The 27,199-nt window shown below is 38.1% G+C and overlaps 1 protein-coding gene across 1 annotated transcript in view; it reads right to left on the bottom strand.

Moving 5' to 3' along the window:
* Window positions 1-27,199, bottom strand: part of THSD7B (thrombospondin type 1 domain containing 7B) — a 797,596-nt gene that overhangs the window by 420,507 nt on the left and 349,890 nt on the right. The window contains exons 6-7 of the mRNA XM_033111445.1: window positions 26,287-26,442; window positions 15,908-16,105 (exon numbers count right to left, since the gene is read on the bottom strand). Of these exons, the coding sequence (XP_032967336.1) occupies window positions 15,908-16,105; window positions 26,287-26,442 (354 nt within the window). The remainder of the gene's footprint in view (window positions 1-15,907; window positions 16,106-26,286; window positions 26,443-27,199) is intronic.

Consider the following 27,199-nt stretch of genomic DNA (forward strand, 5'->3'; position numbering starts at 1 on the left):
TGAATCTATACATTGTTAGGAAAGGATGTGGATGGGGTGAGGGGGTACATTTGAAAGAAAATTAAATTAAAATTGATTACCCGAATCGAGAGACACTGAACTACATGTAGAAGCACACAACAAAGAGAATACCTGTTGTACACTCTAATCAGCACAAGATAATATCTCATGCAAAATACACAATAATCTACTTCTTTCACCACAGCTCTCTCAGGACTCTTATGCTTTGTCTGGGGTGCTAGTGGTGGCTGTTACTCTGGCATTCATTTCAGGACTCCACTACCAAATCTTGGACTTCTAACCTCTCAAAAGCACAGGTATTTGGAATAGGTCTGCCTAAGCTGGGCACTGGCAGCTTGAACTAACATATATTCAAGGTTAGTTATTAATACCTTTTCAGAACAGAACTTCAGCCCAAAGAGTTATTTAGAATTCAAACCACACCCTGCTCGCTAAACCTTAAAAAGGTAGTTCTGCTCTTGAGCTTTGTGTAAAACTGGCACACCTGGTCTATTTGTCGGGTCATTGTGAATACAAAAATCTCCTGAGAAATGGACCCATCATTCCTTCCTGACATGCACCCGCACTCTGGTTCACACGCCCACTGTCCATCTTAGTCCTTGAGAAGCCATGCTGCCGTTCCCCAATTCCCACCTCTCAATTCACAGAGTATGTACTTTCTAAGAGCCACAGCTATCCATTATCAAAGATTAGGTATTGAACTACATTTCACCATCACAATAATGCCATTAAATGTCACCTACTACTGAAAGAATCAGAAGATGGTACAGGGAAGTAAGGTCCATACTCTCCTTATCCAGTCTCTTAAGCCGCCTGGCGTTTCTAAACAAAGTTTTTGAAAGGCTCCTGGGATAAAACTTCACGGCCAGCCCTGTAGCTAGAATGTCCCCACAGACTTTCTTTTTTAATATATTTTTTAACATGTTGATTTTATTGTGGGGAGCTTGCACTTTTCTGGGTAGGTGTTTGCCTACCCATTTCTGGGGCTCCTTTTCGGGGATACCCAAACATTTGATCTAGTATAATATCATTTCTGCTTTCCATAAGGTAACTCTACATTATTTATTATAATGCATGATTCAATGGGGGGGGGATGACAGAATAAAGCAAAATAAAACAAAAAGCTAAAAGTTGTTCATCTGTGACTATAAATAAATACATACAATTCAAAAGACAGTAAAGAACTGTTCCCAATAATCTTATTTTGGACAAGTGAAATGAAGCTTCATACCCCCAAATGCCTACCTTTATTGCCGAAAATAAGACCTAGAGCTGGACCATCAGCTCTAATGTGTCTTTTGAAGCAAAAATTAATATAAGACCCAGTATGGTATTGTATTATATTGTATTATATTATATTATATTATACCTGGTATTATTATATTATATTATATTATTGTATTGTATTATACTATATTATATCCGGTCTTATATTAAAATAAGACCAGGTCTTACATTAATTTTTGCTCCAAAAGATGCATTAGCGTTGATGGTCCAGCTAGGTCTTATTTTTGGGGAAACTCGGTATCACCACCTCCAACTGTATTTCAAAGTAGTTTGGGCCCATCTTTGTCTTATGAATACATCTCTAGTATAGTGGGAATTCTATTATTTTGCCTTACTTCTGGATCCCTGACTCCCTTTCCTCCTCTTCACAAGATAATGTCTAGGGAATTGGAATTTCAGATGTAGCTATATATAGGTATAGATATATAAATATAAATGTATGTGATACAGACATAGATGGATGTATGTGTGTGTTTTAAAAATTTTGCTAGATTACATACGGGATAGAAATATTAGTCAATTTCTTAGATATGTATGTATATGTGTGTATATGTATATATTTCCTATATATCATTATTAAATAATAGTTGTCTTAACTCTGTTGTTATCAGAGTCCCAGGATTCCATAGCTAAGACCTTGAAAATATACTGACTCAGGAGTAAGAAGACAACACAACTGTTTGCCTTGTGACCTCAGGCAAGCCACATAGCCTCTCATCTTTAATCTCTATCAGAAAACGAAGGTAAGATACTAATTTGTTACTACTATGCAGGGCTAGTAGTTGTAGGGAGTAAAAAGGAATAATGTAAGTGAAATTAATGTTTTAAAAAGTGTAAAGTAGTATAGAAATGGAAGGTGCCATTATCTTTAATCAAAACCACCAGAGAACACATGTATTTTTCATCCTTATTGCACACCATAAACAAATTTGAACTCTAAAAATGAAATCAGCTCAAAGTAAAATGTTAGGAATGACAATGAGCCATTTTTCACAACAAAGAAATTGATTTTCCATAGATGTTCTTTCCTGTTGCATGTAAAGACCTATATCCATCAATGCGTAGGTCCCCTGTTTTGACATTGGGTATAATTATGGCTGAACACATAGTCACTTGGCTCAGGTTACTATCAGAGCCTGAGGCCACTACGTTTCCTCTCTATTATCATAGGGATATGCCAGGATTTATAGTAAATTATGTGGTTACCAAGGCACTTTAATTAATTAAAAAAACAAAAGTAATTCTTTCCAAGAACGTGATCTAAGCCTGCAGCTTCAGCTATGCTTGCAACTTCTAGTTCAAAGTCTAAATCTTCAATGATCATCATTTTTAAGCCATGCTTTCAAACATCTAGATTGACTAAAGATTATCAGACACCTAGTTTTGCACAGAAGACCAAACTCTAGAAAAATCAAAATTGATGCCATATCCAACATTAAGCCTTCATATTACTTTATTTAACCCTTAAAACTAGATATATTGTACCAATGCTAATTATTGGTTCTTGGTAATTGAACGATGGTTATATGAGATGTTAACAATGGGGGAAGTGGGAGACAGATATAAGGGAACCCTTTGCACTGTTTTTACAACTCTTCAATTTTTCTGTAAGCCTGAAATTAGTTCAAAATAAAAAGTAAAAATAAAACGAAAATCTTACAAGGCAGCATCTTATTTCCACAAGTCTGGATACTAGGCCTCTGGGATATTAATCATTTGCCTAAAGTCAATTATCATTTCTACTAATTTATACCACTAATTCATTCTAAAGTATTTAAGGCAGCTTATTTACACAAAATAAAAGATAATCATTATAATAAAACTAGCTAACAATTTTGCAGCAGTAACCGCATGCCAGGAACTATCGTAAGAACTTAACATAGATCAAATCCATACCTACACCAACACTATGATGTAAGTGCTAATTTCCTTTTCACATGAGAAAACTGAGATGCCAAGGAGATTGGTAACTTGCTTAAGGTCCCTCATATAGCCAGTGGGGAAAGGAGGGTGATACCCAGTATACAAGATGAAATTCAAATGGCAAGGATGAAAGACCGAAACTAAGAAGGGGGAAATGAAGTGAATCTAGAAGGGAAACAAATACGGGCATTCATTCAACACTACAATTTTCTGAGTGCGTTCAGCAAATGCCAACTACGTGATCAGGACATGGATATGCGTGCTTGATCTAAGTTTGGCCAGCATTTCCACTAAGGATCCTCATACAGGATGCTGATACGCACAATTTAAAGGACCTAACTCTCATATCTTTTGAGGAAATGACAATGTTTCATGAGAAGAGCCTTATAACTTATGGCAGAATAGTATTCCATTGTGTATATGTACCACATCTTCTTTATCCAATCATCTATGGAAGGACACTTTGGTTGTTTCCATGTCTTGGCCACCATAAATAAAGCTGCAATGAACATTGGAGTACATATATCTTTATGGATAAATGTTTTCATATTTTTTGGGGTGGATACCAAGGATTCCACCATAAGAGAAGATGAAATAATGCCATATGTGACAACATGGATGGATCTTGAGATTATGCTAAGAGAAATAAGTCAGACAGAAAGAGCTGAGAACCATATGATTTCGCTGATATGTGGGATATAAAACTGAAAACAACAAAAGAAAAAGACAAACAAATAAAAAAACAAAAACTCATAGACACAGAGAATAGTTTAGAGGTTACCAGAGGATAAGGAGTAGGAGGGTGGTAGGTAAGGGTAAACGGGATCAAATACATGGTGATGGAAGGAGAACTGACTCTGTGTGATGAACACACAATGTGATATATAGATGATGTATTACAGAATTATACACCTGAAATTTATGTAACTTTACTAACCACTGTCACCCCAATAAACTTTAATAAATAAAGAAAGAGTCATAACTTAGCACACTATAGGCAGCTGATGTCATAGCAATAAATAATTCTGTGAAAACAATTCTGTGGGTTGTCAATATTACATGTTTCAGGCACACAGCTCTCCTTTAACTTATTTCAGGGTAAGATTTCAGAATATCTGTATTAATATTGTTTCTCTCAAATGCACTTGTGATAAACATTAGATGAAAATGATTCTAAGATTATACTCCTGACAAGTTCCTAAAGTACAGGGTTCTACTTTTCTCAATAAACACACACCCATATGCCTTACTATTCCTCTAAAGAAGAAGTCACACTTCTCTCACCTCATTTTCTCACAACTCCTAAAACACCTTATCAAGTGAGAAACCTTATTTATCAATCAGGGATCTGACTGGCAATTCTAGATAAGTGAATTTCCTACTTACTTGAAATCTAAAATTTTAACTTGTGGCATGATCTCACTTTAGCAGTTTGCTTTTCATTGCAATGCATTCAAAACATGTGGCAAATTTCCTTGTTTTTAATTTTATTAATTATTTTTAAATCAATTAACTAAAATTCATGACTGAATTAAAGATAACTTTTTATTGATAACTTGGAAAGACTTTGGACATCTCCTTGCCTGTGGCTCTCCGTGAGGAGAAATCCGGCCTGTGATTTTCCATCAGGAGAAATCCTCCTGGGGGTGACGGGAAATATGCAGGTCATTTGGGGCTGACACAATGACTAGAGCACACAACTGACATTTTATATGGGAAGAGCTAGAGATGTTAAATATCCTTAAAATGTCAATCAAGGAACCACAGAGTTGCCCTCACTTGCAGAAGAATGTGGAGATGGTCACCACGGTAACCTCCAGAGGAGGTCTCCATCTTCTGTGTAAATGGGCTCAGTGACAGTGAGCTCATTATTCTAATCACCATTGCTAGACAGTTAAAAAAGGAACAAGTATGCACAAGGTAAGCCAAAATGTGTCATCTTTTAGTTTCTACCTATTTGCCTTCTGAAACAATGCATCACAGGGAAATTGCGTCCTCTTCTCAGTGACGCACTAAGTGTATTGCAGTTAACTCTGATGTTAACATGAAGGACCACTTTTGTGTAGAGAATTTTCTTGCTTTTTACCAAACTCCCTCAAATTTTGTGATTGGGTGTTATTGGCACTTCTATCGTTGTCTCCCTGTGGGAATACCTCTATGAAGGAGTGAAAAGCTGTGTGTCCCTGAACAGCTGTCTTCCACCTTCTCCTCTGTGGTTTTGCATATCTCCTTTTTCAGAGATTCTGCTTCTCTCTCTACTCCCAATCCAGTCTGATGAATAAATTCTATGCTGCTGAATAAATTCTATGTCTGAATACGTCAAGATTAGAACTAAAGTTGCCAGGGAAAAACAGATAACTAAGTAGGATATATCTATCTCAGATATGCTTTGTACCAGAAGGAAACATGTGTGGGCTTTATGTTTTCATTGTACCTGGTGATCTTTCTCTTGACATCAGCTCACCCCAAAGGAAAGAGAGGTAAAATTCTTAGTGCGTGGTTAAAAATGGGTTTCATTGTTGCAACCCAGTCAGTTGGCAATGACTGTGTTTAGTGTTGCCCTGAGAGTAAATCTCAGGCCAAGTCTCACTGAAGAAAAAAATCACACCTTAACTAATGAATGTCACTGCCTGAGTCTGAGACATCTTGCTATTGGTACGTGTGATATGCATTTGTTGACATTCATAAAGTAAAGAAGCACTGGTTTGGAGTTCAAAATTCTGGTATTAGAACTTCCTAGTTGACTTTGGGCTGTCAACATCTCTGGCCTACAATGTCCTCATCAATAAACTGGGAATAATAATAATAATAATTCCCAACTGGGCAGTTAGGCAAATCAATTGAAGTAACTTTTTTAAGTTCTATAAATATTTATTGAGCACATCCTAATATACCAGATACACTGGCACCATGCCAAGAATAAAACAATTAATGAGTCAAGGTCTCTGCCCTTGAGAGGCTAAGAGTCAAATGGAGAAAAAAACAAAACAAAACAAAAAAACAGACAAATGAGTAGATAATTTCATTATAATGTGGTAAAGACATTGATAACTGAATCACAAAGTGCTACAAGAACACAGAAGACAAGCACTGTCTTAGGATGATTTCTACAGCAGCTGATAAAAACTGGCTTGTACAATAAGGAACTCTATTGTCTTACGTAACAGCCAGTGCTCAGATTTTTAATTCAGGGCCTCAGCGATGTCTTCCAGGTCCCAAAGTGTCTTTATATCTCTGCCCTACTGTACACAGTGATGTCTTCTTGCCGAAGCCACATAACCTGTAGATCACAAAATGGATCATGGCAGCAAGCAAAACCAAACCTTGGCCATGTGGCCTTCTCGCATCTCATTGGCCCAAACAGATTGAACGTCACACATTTCTGAACCAATCATCTGGAAAGGAAATTGAATTATCAGAATTGACTGTGACAAATAATCTGAGGTAGGTGGTGACTACAATATTCACTTGAGATTTAGACTAGCTTGAAAGAAGTGAAGTGGCAGTGAAGGGATGGTTTTCTGAAGGGCATAAATCCAAGTTTTTGGAGAATGAGTAGGAATTAACCAAAGGAAGAAGAGAAGGATGAGAATCTCAGGCAGGGGACCATCATGATCATGATTGTGGAGGCAAATTACTACAGAGGTGACAAGGAGCACTGGCACTTACTGTAACTATGGGTTTCCTTAATGCTTGCTGTTGATTGAAATCTACCTATGGAGTAACAGATGTACCGTGGTCTTAAGATATCCCTAAATTACCTTTCAACATATTTTTCCTTTAGTTCATGTTTCTTTGAAATAAAATGCATGATTTCTCTAAAGTTTTTTATTTCTACTTCTTACCTCTCATCTCCATGGAAAACCATATCATTCTCTGGGTGCAGCAGTCATTCAACTCACTAAGTATGAAATGAACTACATAGAATGTCTACACAGACATGCATGGGATATCTACACAGAGGGAAAAGTGGGGGCATGTTACGTCAGGCGTTATCAGCCAAAGGCCATATGAAGCAGCCAAAAACCACTTTAAAATGCATTTAAGAATGAGAAAACAAAATTATATCCCTGTGACTAATGCTATAACTAATCCTTGTTAGTAACACTAATAGAATACACAATGGAATAGGGAAACTCAGAGCATGTCCAAGTGAAAAGTTGAAAGTAATGGCAAGGGTGACAATCTCGCATTGACTCAACTGAAAGGTTGGGTTGACCATTTTAATCATATGAACTACGTTTTGAAGTATGAGTACAATCTATGATTCATTTTGTTTTCTGAGTCATATGGGAACAGAAAGTAGACAATCTAGTGAGAATTTCTAGAGATGGAAAAAGAAGATAGCCTTTCTAGGAGAGACATAGGCATACTCAGGAAGTAACTTCCTTTAAGCTATTTCTAAATATTAAAATCTGAAAGAAAAAAAAGCAGACTATATTTAATTTGACTGTAAAATACTGATGGGGTAGTGATGTGAATACAGTCATTTCTCTGGAAACCTCAGTAAAAGGGAAAAAAGACGGATACTATCGCGTGATGTCTCGGGATGCAACAGAGTAGAAAGAGGAAGTCATTCAAAATACAATACCTCTTTACTGACAGACAACATACAGTAAATAAATTTAAAACTGCATTGCAGTTCCTCTCTTTAGAATTAAATTGATTCACCAGTTTACATCTACTCCCTACCTTTCCATCAATCATAGATGGGAAAACTCTGATTAGAACGAGCCTCTATTTTTCTCTTTTAGATTTCCTTATTGCCAAATATTATTAAAGTTTCACCTTTAATTTCACTGCAAGACATCTAAATGAAAGGGAATGAGGAACTTGGCTACAGGAACTCTCAGATTTAATCTCCTTTGCGGTCTGATTCCTGTAGTGTGAATAGCAGCCTGATCTTATTGGTACTTTCAAATGCAATGCCAGCCTCACTTCAAAATTTAATACAACATATGTGTCATCACCACACTTCTTTCAGTAAGAACACTGACACCAAACTGTTACCAGCTGGTGGTCTGAAAAAGAGAGCTCGCTGAAAATGAAAATTCTCTCCCCTACCTAAATAACTCATCTCACCTATCATGTGTCTTCTGTTTCTGTAAGACTACATTACCATGTTTCCCCCAAAATACGACCTAACCAGAAAATAAGCCCTAGCGTGATTTTTCAGGAGATCTCCTGAACATAAGCCCTAATGTGTCTTTTGGAACAAAACTTAATAATAAGATCCAGTCTTATTTTCAGGGAAATACGGTATTGCTTTCCATTATTTGATCTCTTAGTAATCTATCTAGGTAACAATAAAGAAAGTAAAGAATATTTACTCAATGCTTGCCTCTGGAAAGACAATAATAGATTTTATGGATTTCGAGAATCAATTCCCCAGCAGGAAACAAAAATGACAGATTAGAATCAATGTTATTGTTGATTCTGACAAAGTGTAAGACGTGCCTTTCACTGTTCTAGACTACTTACGTTATACACTGATATCATAAGGTTGCCCATTTGCCCCGTTCTGCCTAAAATAGGATTTCTCAAAGTATGGTCCCTGCTGGACCAGCATTATCAGCATCCCCCGGGAATTTGTTAGAAAGACAAATTCTCCAGCCCATCCCAGACCCACTGAATCAGAAACTCTGGAGTTGGGGACAGAATTGTGTGTTTTATAATCCCTCTGGGTGATTCTGATATACAATATAATTTAGAACACTGAGCTAGAACAAAGGAGATGGAGCAACATGTTCCCCAAACACTTCAGATCCAATTTTCCCAAACAAATAATACCCTGAACATCCAAAAGAAGTCGGTTTCTCTTGTTCTTATTCAGAAACATCTAATACACCCTGGAATCCAATACTGAATGAAAATCTGAATAACCTAGTCCTCCCCAGAGAATCATAAAATGATTCAATTGTTGGAAAATAAGTCTCAGGAGGATGGTATAAGTTACTGGCGTTGCCTAACTGGGAAAGAAATAGGATTCAATACCGTTTTGTTTTGTTTTTGTTTTTTTGTTTGTTTGTTTTATGTTTTCAAAGACAGAAGCAGTATTTTGAAGTCCTTCAGATATTATCAAAATAATTGATAAATAGTGAGAGTTGTCCAAAATATTGAATGAGTTCTCATGAGAGACTGTATCATTTCTTCCTTGGAAGGAGATTCTTTAACAATTTTCATCAATACAGCATAACTGAACTGGATCCTGTATCTCCTAAAGGAGTGGATGTGCTAAATACTTTCTAAGCATCCTTGCCTTAGTTTGAGTTGCACCATAACTAAACTCTGTGACAAAGATTCCCTGACAAATATTAATTGGGGTGCAATGCCAGGAACCAATGTCAGAGTCAGAGAGTGAGACAGGAAAGGGAAGGAGGCTGATAAATGATGTGTGATTTCCTAAGTCAGCACCAAGAGTAAGTTGGGCTTCATCTCACTGGGGACTCTAGGAAACAGTGTAGAACATACACCTCAAGGTTATTCCATCGGAGGGGCAAGGGAGCTGGCATTTATATACCAACTCTCAGTCAGAGTGGAAGGCAGCTCCCTGGGATGGTTAATTTCCTGGCACTTCTGACTGCATATGTAGGCACAGAAGGTTGCCATGGCCAGAGAAATTCCTTAGGCAAAGTGACGCACGCAGGTGGTGTCAGTTGGAATTTCATGCTGACATGCGTAGAAACGTTAAACTGCTGAGGGGATCTGTGCAGGAAACAATAGTACATGCTAAGTCTGATTACTCCACAAAGCGATTTATCGGAATTTGCATTGCAAATATAAAATGCATGTCCATGTTTATTCTCCTCTCCTTTGCTCCCTCTGAACATTTAGCTATATAGCTCTAAGATTCCCAAACCTTATGCAAAGGTAAATGCACTGTTTTTTCCTACTCAAAAAAGAGACAAATACAAAATTCATAGTATAAGAAGTAAATGATACTTTCTTTTACAAAAAAAAATCCCAATTACTATTATCTGTTCCCAAATGCACATCCTAATTCACTGTGTATTTATTTTCACCAAGGTGCCATTGCTCAAAACTTTTAGAAAATGTGTATTTGAAATTTATTTTAGAGGCTCTGTGTCCCTGCAGTGACTCTAATTTTGCAGTGTCTCTTTAATAGGTTGATTCACCTCAGAAATATGCTTGTGTGGCAAAGAAATACATGATGAATAATATATTCCTTGTTCTTCCTAAAATAAAAGAAAATAAACAGTGTGCTGAAATAGTATTTAGAAAGTCTTGTAAGAAACAGAAAAATAGAAGAGAAGTAAAGCAGCATTCGTTCACCAAGACAAGATAGAGCATGATCAAAGGGTTTAGAAAATAATGACTTGAAAACACAAAAGATTAAAATTCTTATGAATCACAAAATATTCCAACAAATACCTTAATGGAGTTTGACCTTATTCTCACAAGTGAACCAAAGAACATTTCTTGAGACTTAAAAACAAAACAAACAAACAAACAAACAAAACAACAAGCAAAATAAAACTTCTAGCTCTAATCATAGATTCATCTGTGATAATCAAAAACTTAATCTAACTCAAGTAAATAATTATTCTGGCATGTTTTCTACCAGTGAAAGCCATCCTTATAAAGGTACTTATAATGTTAGAAGATACACGCACATGCCACTTTAGCCAAGATCAAAATGCTTTTGGATTGTTCAAGGTTAATGATGCAAGGCAAGAACTCATAGAAAAATGCTCTGAAATGAAAAGCAAAGTCACCCTAATGGCAAGAAATCATTCCTCATGTTTTCTGTGCAAATAAGGAAAATATTTTCATAGTGCAACTGTGAAAAGTAAGAAGCCTTGTATGCACGAGGGTGTTGCAGCAACACAAAAGTCTAATTCTATGTACCTGTCAATATGTGAACGTTGTTCTTCCTGATGTATTATACTCTTCACCAACGTGGGTATTTGCTTCGTACAAGTACAGAATGTACATTGCACTATCTATGAATAAAGATGTTTAATGAAATATGCAGACACTTTTTTTTTTTCTTTCAAGACAGTCTATTTAGCTAATTATGGAGCAAAGCATGTAATGAGTACTCAGGGTTTGACTGCTCCAGCAGGCAGTCTGGTGTTTATCCAGAGACCCTGTGGTGTCGCCCACTTTGTATTATGGAGACATGAAAGATGGTAAATACATAGTGGTCACTCATCAACCACTGGGAACACCACCGACTGCCCTGGGATTATGGGGATGTCCTCAGTCTGCTCTGGGAAGATGTCACCTAGTGGTAAATCTTCCTCAATCATCAGTGAAACCCAGCATCAACACAACAAACCAGTTACATGTTAGAGGAACAAAGTTTAAAACACAATGAGTTAACTGGAAAATCTAAGGGAGACTACGTTGGGCTTGAGTTTGCAGCACACTCCATTTATTTTCAAATGCCCCCTTTGAAAGACAGGACATGCAACTGTCAATGAGACAAGAAAATCCTATGTGTACTCTATGCTCAGTAAACTTCTATTGATCCATCCTAATGATAAGATGTTGTGCAGAGGAGAGAATTCAAAGCTGATCTGCCAATCAAAGTATTGGAAATCAGATTCAAAATCAGAATGTTTATTCATGTGATCTATGACACAATTTTCTTCCTGAAAATAAATTTTATTGACTAAGGAATTGTTTGCCATAATCACAGGCCGGGTGTGAAATAGAAACTTCAGTGAGACTGATTGGACAGTATCACAAATAAATTAGAGAATGTGGCAAATTGTATCTACAAAACTGTAGAAATTCATCTAGATCTTAGGTAGTCTAAGATTCATTATTAGATCTTAGGTAGTCCGAAGTAGATCATATTCTTATACCACAAGTTTTAGGTATGTCAAATTGCTATTTCCAGTTACTTCCTAGCTTCAATGTAACACAGATTGTCTATATCTGAAGTTTTCAAATGAATGGTCTGAATGACCTTCTAGAATGAGAAATAGGTCTTCCTAGTGGCTCAAGTAATGCCCAACAAGACACTGTCAAGAGTCCTTCAGAATCCTGATCACAACCACCTGGGAATCTCTTGGCTGTAAATCTGAATGTAGATATTTTGCAAGGATGTTGAATGTTCGTTTAGAATACAGAATACCTGGAATAAGTCAATAAAGACAAGTCTAAAAATAAAGGACAAAGTAAGCTATCTTGCAAATTATAGCAAGCCTTAAGTCTGATTAGATCTAATATGTGTTGTTTTTTTTTGTTTTTGTCTTGTTTTGTTTTAATCAAAAAGAAGACATATCTTTGGTCTTATCCATTTAGCTCTGAATAATACTGAAATAAAAAGCTTATGAAACAATTAAGAAACTCAGAGTGATGAAAACTATCGAATGCCATAAAAAAAATTACAGGAGACTTAGTAAATATATATTTCAACCCTGTTTTTCTCCAAGCATTTAAATGAGTGTCAACACTTCTGTTATATCTTGTAGCTATGGAAAGACTATAATAATATGTGGAGAGTCAAACCGGAACACTTCTCTGCAAAACTTCCATCATCAATCATCCCAAATCTCAAAGAAACTGAACTGTGAAAAGTGCAACCAGACCACATTTTCAATTTCTCACAGGACCAAAGACTGTTTCAGCTTTCAGGATGCCAGCATGTTCTCATAACCATGATCATGGTCTTTGCCCTACAAATGATGAAGGAGTCATCTAGGTATCTAAGAACCACAAAGAATTGATATGAGCCAGGAGTAATTCCTACTTATCCCCATAGAAATTGAGAGTGTATATAAATGCTTATAATTAGCTATTTCATAGAAAAAAAACACAACATAAAACAAATTCTAGAACTGCTATAAAATAGTAACATTGATACCTCTGTAAAAAAAGCTCTAAACCCAATTTCAAGGTGTGGGTTTGTATGTGTGATTTTCCTCACACAGCACAAAGCAAAACTCCAATACGAGCTGGGTATCCTGCTATTTAACTCAATTCTGACACTATCTACCCAGAGATAGCATCCGATTCTACAATTAAAGGGCTCAGTCCCATAAGACCACCTTCTACCTCAGATACCAGTCACAAGGCCAGATTGTTACCTGTGCTTCTGACCGGCCTGCTATAAATCAGTTTCCCAAGAACTCCTCTTTGAATTTCATTAATTTGCTAGAAAGGCTCACAGAACTCAGGAACCTGGTTTTACTCACTAGAGTGCTGCTTTGTGGTGAAAGGATATAGCTCAGGAACAGCCAAATGGAAAAGATGCTTAGAGCAAGGTATGGGGAAAGGGCACTGAGCTTCCCTGTGTCGTGCTCCCCAAATCTCCATGTGGTCACCAACGAGAAAGCTCTCTGAAACCCATCTTCTGGGTTTTCATGGAAGTTTCATTACATGGGCATGATTAATTAAATCACTGGCCACTGGTGATTGATGGAACCTCCAGCCCGTCCTCTCCCTGAAAATCAGGGTGTGGAATGGGAAGTCCCAACCCTCTCTTGCTGGCTGGCTCCTCTGACAACCAGTCCCCAACCTTAGGTGCTTTCTAAATGTCACCTCATTAATATAAACCCAGTTGTGGTGGAAAGGGACTTGTTAGGAATTACAAAATACCCATTTCCTTATGAAAGTGATTTCAGGAACTGAGGACAACAGACCAAAAATTATAACAATAGATGCTCTCATTGCCCTTACTGCTCAGGAAATGCCAAAGATTTTGGGAGCTCTGTGCCAGAAACTGGGATGAAGACCAAACATATATCCCTAATTATAAATCTGAATATCACACTCTGAAATTCTGCAGAAGGCACAGCACAAATTGTGAAAGAAGTCCCTATGGAGATTATATGTCATCACAAGCCTCCAATACCTGCTATGAGATGACAAAGCACGACAGTCATTTATTACTGGGTTTCAACCAAACAAATGATATTCTTGTTCCCACAGCTGGAGGTTGAAAGGAAGGCGTATGGTTATTCTAATCCTCATTATTATTTTCATTTATAAAAGAATGTTTTTTATACCATTCCTCCCGGATAGAACATAGTAATAAATATGCATTACAAGTAAAATAAACAACTCATTTTGAATGGTTATGTATCAGGCACTTTTCTAGTCACTTTTATATGACTAAGGTAACTCTCAGATTCTGAGCATTAGAGGCAGGTCTTATTGTCCCTACTTTTCAGCTGAAGGGAAGGATGCTTCCACAGTTCAATAATTTTCTTGAGATCATCTAACAGATGAGTAGCACACTTAAAATTCCAACCTGTCTGACTCTAGAGCCCAGATTTGAAGCCTCTATACTACTCTTCCTGAATTCAAAGGAAAGTGATACAAAAGCGATCTTATTTGCCTCTGTTAATAAATTATATATATACATACACATATATAGGTGTATATATATGTTACTACAATTCAAAAATGATTTGGTAAAATTAGAAGCCACTATTTGTTTTAACTATTTGGTCAAAAAGGACTGTAGCTTACACAATCTGTCGTTGCCCTCTATTTAATTAAACAATTACCTGGTTCCAGGAGGTTATCAATTATATTACTTGATAAAATGTATATTTGTCTAATTACAATAGTGATTTTTAAAAAAGAAGGAAGGACTGAAGGAGAGGAGGAAAGAAAGAAGGAAAAAAAGTAAGTGAAGGAGAAAAAGGGAGGGAGAGATGGAAGGAGGAGCGGAGAAGAAGTATAAGGGGAGGGAGATGAGGAGAGAGGGAAAGAGAGAGAAGAAAAGATAGAGGGGGGAGGGAGGGAGGGATAGAGGGAGGGAGGGAGAGAGAGGGAGAGAGGGAGAGAGAGAGAAATGAAACACAGAAATGCATTGCTAAATGTCAAGGCTATGTAGATGTTAATATCCACTCTGAATCCACTTTGTAATTTCCTTCTGTTCTATGGATTACTTCATTCCACAAGTCAAAACATTTCACTCCACACACCAAGAGCGTGATGAATGGTACTTCTCATGACAGAGCTGATTAATAGACATACTCCATATTCCTCCAAGAGACTGAATTTTTTTAACTGTAGGATAAAGGCTTTAAATGTCATTTTTCTCATTTCCATGTGACTTACATATTTTCTAAATCACACTTCATTTCAAATAAGCCTTGTACTAGAAGCTTGGTGATGAAGGAAAGACACCATTGTTAATAGTTTTGTAAATCTTGACAACTTATATTTAAAAATGGTTCTCTAGAAATGTTAGTATTACGTCGAGAACTGATTCTAATCTAATGTTATATAAATGAAAAGATATAGCTTAGTATTCGTTTTCTTTTTAACTTGGACGGTTGCAACCCTGAAATCTTTACAAAGTAGTATTTGTTAATAATATACAAAAGCATGTTACATATCAACCTCAAAAAAGGCAAATGAAGCTTGTTTTGTATAGATAAGTTGAAAACTAGCCACACAATTTCTATATTCTATGTGTTGATAAATTAAAGACTGCAGAGAAATCTCCAGGTCCACTGTATCACATGTAGGTAGAACCAAATAGTTTTTTTTTGTCATGGAGGACGTGGCCTCATATTAAGTCAAGGCAGCTTACTCTGCAGCAATGTGTCATCACTTGAATTACACATAAATATTCAAGGATAGGGAAGACTGCTTCTCTCCCTCAGGAAAATGACCTGTTGGAGAGTGGTGACATGTCATTTGACAGATACCACTATAAAAATACTTGTGTTCCTTTGCATCATACCTCGGTCATTCTGGCAGACGGCCTTCAGGATGCGATGTCCCAGGCCACATTTTCCATGATCAGGGATACAGATCCCTTCAGATGCTAGCCATCGATAACACACTGGATCCTCACAGGGCACAGATTCCACCAAATGAGGGCAATGCCCCACAGGCCCTGTGGATTCCATGAGGACATGGCGCTGTCTCATTCTAAATCCTAAAAAGAGAAAGAACAAATGTTTTATAGGATTCCATCCTTATCCAGCAAAGGAAAAGAAACAGTGGCAGGAAAGAAATAAAACCTTCATTTGAATACTTATAACTCCAAAGCACGTATTCTTTTGATGTGCTTTATTTTATGGAAAATGGAGGGACAAGGGAAAAAAAAGAAGTAAATGGAAAAGAACTAGAACTAGAACTAGAACTAGAGCAGAAAATCTGTCTTCCAAGCATTTAGAATTTAGGAGTTGGAGAGGCCAAACATAATCAAAGAAATAATTAGTAGGATATGTCCAACGGTATCAATAAACAAGTAAAAATAAATGAAGACTCACACAAATAGCCCAAATATACATAAATGCACATTTTGTTTTTGCTGTGGTTTCTGACCATCTTGTTACTCTGTATTATGTCAGAACACGTCTACTTTGGCATATCCCCGATGCCTTAACATTGACAGATTCGTGCCCTGAGATTCCCAGGTCTATCTGCCCTGTGAAGACAGTACCTCTTTGGACCGCCCTCCCCATCCTAGCTAGACATGGGTCCCTGGGCTATTACTCAGTTAAAAACAAAACAAAACAAAACAAAACAAAATACTGCAGAACCAGGGTCCAAGGTCCCACTATAATTAGGATATAAATGGGCCCTATATACTACGATCCCACAGAGCCACAAACTCAGTGTCACAGGTGTCAAGCAGGTACAAATTGATGGAAATGGGTAAACCATAATATTGTAGGGAATGGTGGGGTCTCTGGTGAAATGGAGAATGTGTGCTGGGTCTAAAATGGTTGGTTATTCTTCAGCTTCCATTGACTGTTGCCATGAGGGAATGTGTACTCTCCTTTGTCAAATCTTTTGATTTTGTCTAGGAAGCCAGAAACCCAAGTTATATTTTGTTTTTATATAAAATCTCTCTACTTTTAAATGATGGAAATTAATTAATGTTTTTTTAAGAACTAAGTAAGCTAAAAAAAGTGATTGACAATTAGATAAAACCCTTTAGTTTGAGTTTTCAATCTGTGGTCCTCATGATATATCACTTCTAAAAGCTATGCCAACCTTCCATATTTTATATTCAGTTCTTTAATACACCAAAGTCAACCAACTGATTCAATTCCTTTAATTCCTTTAAAAAAAATAATAAAACCAATCTTATTTCATGGTAACATTCTAAGAAATTATTCATGTATTCCTTGGGGCAAGTAAAAATAAATAAATAAATAAGATTCTTTGATTGGAAGATAGCATGATAACATTCAACTCCCAGAATGTAAGTTAGATATCCCACCACCCATCCAACAAGAGGAGAAAAGGACAAGTTAGGAAGCATGAGAGGTAACAGAGCCAGGTATATCTCTCCCACCGTTTTGCCAGGGCCATGCATATTTTTCCACCAATAGGTATGAAATGAAAAGGTTACAAAGCTTAAGGTATAGCTGGCAAAAGACTGGCTTCTCTTAAAATAGCACAGCCAAGGAGGCTAGAACAAACTGACACATGGTTTTAAGCCACAAGAGGGAGCCAAGCTTCCTTAAATATGGCAGGGCCAGGCAAGTATTATATTTATTTATTTATTTTATTTTCAATTACAGTTGACATTTTTTTTTTATATTAGTTTCAGGAGTACAGCATAGTGGTCAGACATTTATATAATTTACAAAGTGATGCCCCTGATAAGTCTAGTACCCACTTGGTACCATACATAGTTGTTACCATATAATTAACTACATTCCCTAAGCTGTACTTTACATCCCCATGACTATTTTGTAACAGCCATGTTGTACTTCTTAATCCCTTCACCTTTTGCACCCACTCCCCCAATGCTTAAACAGTCATAAGTGCTTTGTTTGGGTTTTCTTCGTCTAGGGTTAACCCTTTAAAAGAGACTCTTAGACTCTTACTTTAAGGATCCGCCCCCTGTGGGAAGGCATCATTTGGCCAATCAGAAACAACATTCTCATGGCATTAAAAATATTAAGATCAGGTGATTAAAACAATAGATGGTTTCTGCCTGCTTCATAACTCCAAGTACATATCATTAATTAGTCAAAATAAAACCAGGGAAGGGCTCAGCTCCCTTTCTGGGCCACCTTGAGTAGAGATGCCAGAAACATACAAGGCTCTAAACTACACTCAAACATTAAACTATAAAGACACACACACGTGTATATAGGGTGATCATGTGTGTGTATATATACATATGTGTATATGTATATGTATATACACACACACACATACACACACACACACACACCTGTGCATACACGTGTGTGCACAGGTGTGTGTGTATTCTAGCTCTCAGTGCCACACACCTTGGATGACCTCTTCTCTTACATGGAATTCCCCTAAGCCACTTATTTATTGTCTTATGTTTGTGCTTGTTTAGTTTGTATGTATGAGCAGGACATGGCATGGGTCTCCATGATTTATGTTGTTTGACCACCAGCTCAGAAACTTAGCAGTCTTTAATGAAGGACCCTGGGTACCCTACACCTACAGTTTAACGCCCCTGAGGAGCATGTACAGTTTTCCTCTGTAAATCAAGTTGCATCCATCTCCCCATAAATCTATAGATTACATCTCTCCCGTCAATAAATTATTTCAGTCATTCATTTGAACTACCTTTGTCCCGAACTCTAACGAGGATCAAATCATAGCACAAGCTCAGCATAAAACAAAAACCTTGGATTCTCTTGTTAGCATTTAACTTTGATCACACATTGTGTTCATGACAGCAGTAGACATCAGGCTTCCCCGGGTGCTTCTGTTCTGAAAGATACACACCGCCAAGTCCATGGTGGCTGAGGCCAGGCAACCACTTACCTCCATTTACTCAATTTCATATTAATCAGATATCATCAGATTGTGAACATTAACTTCCATATGTAGAGCACTACAATGCACTGGGGGAAGCCACAGGAGGAACATACAATATAAATCTAATCTTCATAGAGACTGTAGTCCAATGAAAAAAGGCACATGCATTAATTAAGCATCTACCCTATATTAAAACTATGACAACCACTTTACTTATATTACCCAAAAGAGCAAATCCTCTAAACTACTTCATCAGTTACTATTCTCATTTTACATATGTGTAAACCCAGGCTAGAAGATACTTTATTGCTTCTCCAAAGGCAGATTACTGATGAAATGGACACCTATGAAATTTAGCTGAGGTTTTTCTAAGTAGTTACCTCCTCACAAGAAAGAATGCAAGTCAGCTCTGTGTAGGATGTGCTCTCGCCCCACTGCACACAGTGGATGTGACAGGTATCATGGTGCATCTCCTTAAGCTAAAGGTGTATAGATTAGAGAGTGGAATTTCAGCCACAGGATAGCAGGAGGAGTTAAAATATTCACTTCCTGACCACAGATTTCATTCACCTTTAGTGAAACTTACATTTGTAGGGTTTGATTTTTTTTCTATGAACCTAAGGATTTATTGTATAGTCTACGATTTTTTTTTTTTAATTGAAGCCATGAAACAATGAAAGGAGGCTCAGGTGGGTAAATCCAGGTCAGAGGACTGTATTTCTCTATGTGCTGGTGGCCCCAGTGTGAGTGTCCACCTAAGCTTCTGCAGTTACCCCTGGCCAGTGCTGTGTCTCTACACTAACTCCATTGGGACACACTTGAAGCAGGATCTAGCAGGCTGACTAAAGATGACTGACACTTGCTCCATCTTAAACATTTCATTTTCCCTTATCTGTGAAGCTTTGGACATTGGGTCACAAGGCTGAGTCAAAGAACTTGAACAGATTAAATCTTTGACTCCAACTCTAGGAATCAACCACCACCCCTGCAGGGCTAGCATGTGATAGTGTCATTGTTAGTTGACACGCTGTTGTGAATACAGAACAAAGAAGGGTAATCATGAGCATGAGAACTCAATTCTTACAATAAGAAGTAGGCACACCTTCCCTCCCCCACCCCCACTGCCCCAAAAAATAGACAAAGAAAAAAATAAAAGTTGTCTCTTAGTATACGTGTTATCTGTGACAAAGCAAAATGATTTTATGTATCTCTCACTAAAGGCGCATTTTTCTAGCAGATGAGGATATAAAATGGAAATTTTCCCAATTATTATCATAGCAGATCGGAAAAGCGTCAGCATTTCCCTCCTTAAGTGTGTTGTCTACATCGATTTGTTTTAGAGCATGAAAGACTGTCTTTGTAAAGATGGTCATGGCTTCTCAGTGTCAAAACACCTTTTCCTATGGAGAATTTTAGGACTTTGGGTGCTATGATAGGGGAGGAGACTATGGAGGACGGATGAAATTCCTGACACCCTACCGCATAAGCAATTATTCACTGTGACACCATATCGGGGGGCCTCCATCAGTTTCTCTTTAGAACAATTTCAGTGGGCAAGGTTGCCTTTCAAAAATATGTCAGAAAGGGACATGAATATCACATAAATTTATGTCTATGTGTCAAAACGATTTTTTTTAAATGCTTTGCACCTCTATGTAGAGTTCATCCATCAGCAATTTTTCAGATCATTTCTCTTTATTTACCTCTAATTATAACTCTGGGAATGCATCAAAGAAAAAGCATTGAATGATGAAAGCTGATCCAATTTAAATCCCTCTGAAAGGTGTTGTAGCTTCACTTGACAAGTACCAACCTGCCGAGCACCGTCCCCTTGCCTGCCTGTCACAGGCCTGACGGAGGTGTGAAGGCTGTGTACAACGGCTGGCTTTCTAATGCACTCGGAATGGCTGACAACCACAACCCTTATTCCTGATTGAATGGTGTCTGCCCAAGAGTAACGGCCATAGAAAGATAATTTGTATAATAACTAATTTCTTCTACTAGCAACACACACAAAAAAGTGAACAAAAGGAACATACCAAAGCCATAACACAGGGACGGGGAAAAGACCGGTGAGGAGCAAAAGTAATTATCTCCAACTTTCCAAATTAATTTTCTTGCTGTTTTTGTTTGCTTCTTTTTTCCTTAAATCCTCCACCATGTACACACACACACACACACACACGTGTATATAGGGTGATCATGTGTGTGTATATATACATATGTGTATATGTATATATACACACACACACCTGTGCATACACGTGTGTGCACAGGTGTGTGTGTGTGTGTGTGTGCAAGCACACGCACACACATGCATATGTGTGTGTATTCTAGGAAAGTACGAATATCCTAGATTTCTGCTAGTAAGTCCACTGCATTTCTTTATGGTAGAGAATTCAAATGTGAAGCTAAACACTCTGTTTTACATCCAGAGTTCTGCAATGTTTAATGCATTAGCCCGTGTGCTCCAGCCTTCATGGAATTCCAAACCCCATTTAGTTCACACCAGTCAATAACTCTGGCAGAACCCATGGTAGCACCATGAGATAGACTGAGATTGAGAGGCTCTTAGACCTCATGCCCACAACTCGGTGGAAATAACAAGATTACTTCCTGTCATCATAACATGCTTGGAATCCTGCTAGGTACAGAATCATTTCCCTAGAGGGAAAACTCCATTCTTTACTCTTCCCAGGAGGGATTACAGGCAGGTGGTCCTCGCAGGTCTTAGCAAGACCTTAAAAATCAAAATTCTCTCTGCTCCAGGGAAGCATTTTCCCAGACCTGAATAACAATCACTGAACTCTCTCCTGTCTTACTTAGTGCCCAAAGCAGGTCATTTAGCCTCAGTATGGGCCTTATAAAACAGTGAGTAATTCTTATCAATCCCTGCATGCTTCTAGACTCTGCAGGAGACTGTGGTAACACTCAGGTGAGAAGTTCTACTGTGTACAGCCTTTCCTTCATCTCCAAAGGCTGAGCCACACTGAAAAATGTATTGTTTGGATCAAACAACACACATCCTAGTTACATGGCGGTCTCAAGCTGTTTTTAGCACACCTTCCCTTTCTCACACACTGCAGTCTGATTCCCCTCACCCTCCAAAGGCAATGTACCAGTGCTAGGATGTATCCCATACATTATCTCCGATATCAGCTCCAAGATTACCTCTCAAGGCCAATGGTTCCCACTAGCCAATGTGGTGCACACAGGCGAGGGCTTCTCTGCTAACCTCAGGGCTAAATTTGTGTCTCGATCCAAACTTCTTTAGGCATATGGAAGAAATCACTAAGGAAGCCTAGTGTTTGAGGGAACATTGGACCGAGGAGATGAATTTCCAAGTCCTTAGTGCTGACGTGGCCATTATTAAATCACTATGAGATTTAGAACCAATTGCTTTATGTCTCTATATTTTAGTTTTGGCATTTTATGAAGTGTTGTACCCTTATTGAGCCTAAATGCTGACGCAAATGTGGGCAGCATATTAGTTTCCTAGGGCAGCCAATACAAAGTACCCCAAAGTAGGTGATGTGAAAAACCAGAAACTTCCTATCTCATTACTTTCGAGGCTAGGAACCCAGAATCAAGGTGTCAGTAGAGCCATGTTCCCTCCCATGCTCTAGAGAAGGATTGCTTCCATGCTTCTCTCCTAGCTTCTAGTGGTTGTCGTCAATCCTTGGTTTGTAGAGGGATCACTGCAATGTTTGCCTCTGTATTTACTAGGCCTTCACCTCATGCCTTCTGTCCCTGTATCATCACCTGGCACTCTCCTGTGTGTTTCTCTGTGTCCAAATTTCTTTCTTGGTATAAGAACATTATTGGAAAAGGGCCTATCCTAATCCCACACAACCTCATCTTAAATTGATTACATCTGCAATAACCCTGTTTCCAAATAAGGTCATATTCACAAGTCCCAGGGGTTAGTACCAAACATATCTCTTTGGAGGACACAATTCAACCCACAGCAGGTGATGTCTAATGAACGGCGGACCAGGGTGTATTTGCAGGCGTTGACTTCTACAATAGGAGAATAGTAGAAGTAGCCAATGAGGGTAAAGCTTGGTATAAAAGCATCTTGAACAAATGGGGCAAATGGAGGGGTTAAAACGTGGTGAGTTTTGCACATGTGTTCCATGGACTAGCTCTGAGTTATGTGGAAAAGAAAGAACAGAAAGAAAGTTAAAAGAGTAGTTTTTCACAAAGGGTTTTGTGAAAAACCCTTGAGGACAAAAATTACAGAATTAGGGGAAGAAATATTCTCTGAATTTCTGTAGCAACTCTATGGCCCAGAACAAAGGGAACGAAACATTTAATAAACACCTATTCAGTCGGATCCCAGCATCGCTTCTACCTTCGTGTAGCATCAGCACCTCATATTTCCTTGAAGGAACCGCCCCTCCTCCACTCTCTCTGTGAGGCTTGGATGGAACTACCCTCCACTGGTGGTCACCTGCCTAGGCCCTGGCTACTTCGGACCCATTTCCCCCTGTCAGAGTGACTAGGTCAGGGAAAAACACATGACACAGATTACCCAATGAGATCCAATTCCAGGAAGCTTTCTGGAACTTTTAGGAAGGACAGCTCTTTTCACTTTATTTACTATCTAAAAAGGAAATTATCTTTTCTTTCTTTCTTTCTTTCTTTTTTTTTTTTGGTGGTAAGAATTTTAAGATCTACTCTCTTAGCAACTTTCAAGTATACAATACAGTATTGTTAACTATAGTCACCATGTATACATTATATCCTCAGAATGTATTCATCTTATAATTGAATGTTTATATAATTTGATCAACATTTCCCCATTTTCCCGACTCCCCAGCCCCTGGCAACCACCATTTACTCTCTCTCAATGCTATATATGTCGATTATAGCTCAAAGAAACTGAAAACAAAATAATTGACCATTAAAAAATAATAAGATATCATCCTTTATACTACACTATGTTGATTTTATTACAATGCTTTGGAGAAAAAACACCTCTACATAAAATGCACTGATCGATTTTATGACACAATTATATCTAGAAACCCACAATGTGAAACAAAAAATGGGCCTAAGAATCAAGGAAACAAAAGATTTTTAGCCTCATTCTTCAATTTGCAATTTGTAGACCCTGGATGAAACTGAGAAACATTTACAGTCTGGCCTACTGGAATCATAAATGGAGTTTTATGTTTCTTGTAGACAGATTATTAGGATGAGATAGTGGTGGCTAATTTTTTGTTTTGTTTTGTTTTAAATCAAATGTCAATTGAATAAAATGTTTGAATGTTATGTTTTCTTCAAAGAAGCAGAAAACAATGTATCACTGAAGTGATTTAGAATTTTTGTTAACCAATTCTAAGAAATAGATGTTTCAAATCAGAGTTACAACAATTTGTTGTTGCCCTGCTATTCGTCAGATGAATAATCACTATAAGACATATGATAACTAAAAGTAAATTTACTAACAAGGAGGATACACAATAAGTTTAGCAGTTAAAAAAAAATAATAATGCTTGTCTTTACCCCATGGGGAGGGCCTGTCTTAAACTGAATGTAATACAGAGAAAAGTAGAAGCAAGAGATGGAAAGATAAAGATGATAAAGGGAAGGAAAAGAGAACAGAAGATTGTAGAAACTGAAGATCACACAGAGAAAGACAAAGAATGAGAGAGACTGATACCTGTAACCTTACTCATACTTTCGGATGCAGTGCTAACTTCCCTTCTATTTTTTAGCGGCATGTGCTAATAAATTCCCTTCTTTTGCCTTACGCCACTTTGAGTTGTATTTCTGTCACCTATAACCAAAAGTGCCCCAAATAATGTAAGGCCCCCTTGGACTTGTGTGGGTTCTACAGCTTTGAAAACAAAGGAAGGTGAGACTCACTCAATGCACCAAAGTTGGACCAGCATGGACAGCCGTGGCCACAGTGGCGGGGGCAGTCTAAGTCCTGCCTCAAGTTATTTTCTAGTCAGAGACCTTAAAACAGAGTGGCGCAGGTCAAACATCAGAGGGCTAGTTCTAATAACATGTAAGTCACGCTGGGAAGTGTCATATGCAATTACAAGGGACTTACAACGTCCAATTATACACATGGGCAGCACAAGACCACGGATTGCGGGTATTAGTATTCATGAGAAATTATTTGTGTCCATAAACTGAAGAAGCTTGGGGATATTCTGGTTACATGTCCAGTAAGGAAGTAGCACTAGCCTCCTATCCACCCCAGGTTCCACTGAGATCCAGCTTTCTATTGTTTGATAAAAGAATTAAAGCTAGCTCCTTCCTGCCTTAGACTCACCACACACCCTCCTCTTCTGCCTCAGAACAAGAGTCAGAATAAAGGGAAAAGCTCAACGACATGGTGTGTGAGCCCAGGAGTGCACATACCGTGTTTCCCTGAAAATAAGACCGGGTCTTATATTAAGGTTTGCTTCAAAAGACGCATTAGGGCTTATTTTCAGGGGATGTCATCCTGAAAAATCATGCTAGCGCTTGTTTTCTGATTAGTCTTATTTTCAGGGAAACAAGGTATATACATGTGTATGCTGCAGGGCCTGCCAAAATGAGGGTTTTCAAATGGATTCAAATTTCAGCCCAGAGCACTGGTTTTAGAATGTCAAGTTCTTGCCCACGCATTCTTTCTCTGCACGTGATAAGTAGGACTAGTGCTCTGCAAACACAGCCTAACTTCTGGAATCTCCTTTGACCTCCTTTCTCTTAATAAAGGAAGCATTTCGTTTTAGCACTGCCATTCAAGGGAATATATCAATAAAAACTGAAGGACCGATGAAAGAGAAGTCAAGATATCACCAGAAATGAACTTTGAAAGATGAAGATGTGTATTTTAATAGAAAATGAAAGAAAACAAGACGCTGGAGGCCTACAAAATTAAACAAGGACATAAAGTTTGATGTCTTCACTTTAAGCCTGAGGACATCTGAAAGTCAGCAACAGACATAAATGTCCCTCATGAAAATATGAAATATAACACTAAAGTCAGCATGTGGAAATCTGCAAATCAGTAGGTGTGTGAAACAGTTATTTCCTGATGCAATTACAGAAATCATGTCTAATATCCTCATTATAACTATTACCTATATCTAAAACATTAAGTTATACCATTTTTAAAGTAATTGTCACTCCACCAGCTATGAGCCTAATTGAAGGTCAATCAAGGTCAGAGTCTGCGTTCCATAGAAATGTCCCCAGTGGCCTCCCTAAAACTTGAATGCTGTCAGGCTCAGGCTGGTTATCTAAATTTCACAAACAAATATTGTCTTAAGCAGGCTTAATCAGCTACTTAGCTTACAGAATAAATGTGTGTACCCGGGAAGTAAATGAGGCACACACAAACAAGGCACTCACCTTTTCTCCCCTGAGGCTCGTGGCAGTTTTCATGGATGCACAGGCTCCAAGATGACCAGGAAGATACTATACAGTCTGTAGAGCAAGGAATACTGCAGAGCTGAGAGGCTGCAGGGGCAGGTCCCAAACATAATGCCTTTTCCACAGGTCTAGAGACTGAAGGACAAAAAGAGAAAAAAAGAACGGCCCATGTCACATTCTCTGGACATCTCTAGAATTGCTCCTGCCACTGTGTGCTTGCCTTGCGCACATCCGCTTTATGATTTAAAAGGGAGTATGCAAACAAAACATAAACATTCTCTAATATTCATTGCTCAGCTGTACATTATTAGCATTTGTGATGAGAGAAGGCACAATAAAGCTGCAAAAAAGGGCATGCACTTGATTTTCCTGCTTCTCAGAGTATTCCCTGGGAACCCAAGAGAGGACTAGAAATATAGATACAAATTATCTAGAGTTATGATTTAAAAAAAATTAAATGGTTTTGTGAAGTTTCAAGATGAGTCTATCTCGGCTATATAAATGACTGGGTTGCTGTGAAAAAATCAAAATTGAACCCCTGAGGTGGGGTGTTTAGCATAACCAATCTATTGCTGTTACTCCCCTGAGGGGTGGAGCTCAGAAAGACACAGAAGAAAAATGGTTCTTAGAATAAGAAGAATAATCAGGATCTGTGACTGCAGAATTAGTCCCTGGAAGTCGTTTCATTAGGAAAGATACCCTGGGGTACACGGAGTGTCTAAGAAGCCACAGAGCATGCCACACCAGACGCCTTCCAGCATTTCCTGGTGTACCCCTGAATCCAGAGCATGCCCAGAGCTGGGTCCCTACAGGGGAGCAGTGACCATCTGTGCATCAGTGGCATTCACCAACGGCCCTCTCTATGCAGATCCATCCTGGACACCATGAAAAT

Source organism: Rhinolophus ferrumequinum, chromosome 8, assembly GCF_004115265.2.
Source record: "Rhinolophus ferrumequinum isolate MPI-CBG mRhiFer1 chromosome 8, mRhiFer1_v1.p, whole genome shotgun sequence".
Taxonomy (NCBI): domain Eukaryota; kingdom Metazoa; phylum Chordata; class Mammalia; order Chiroptera; family Rhinolophidae; genus Rhinolophus; species Rhinolophus ferrumequinum.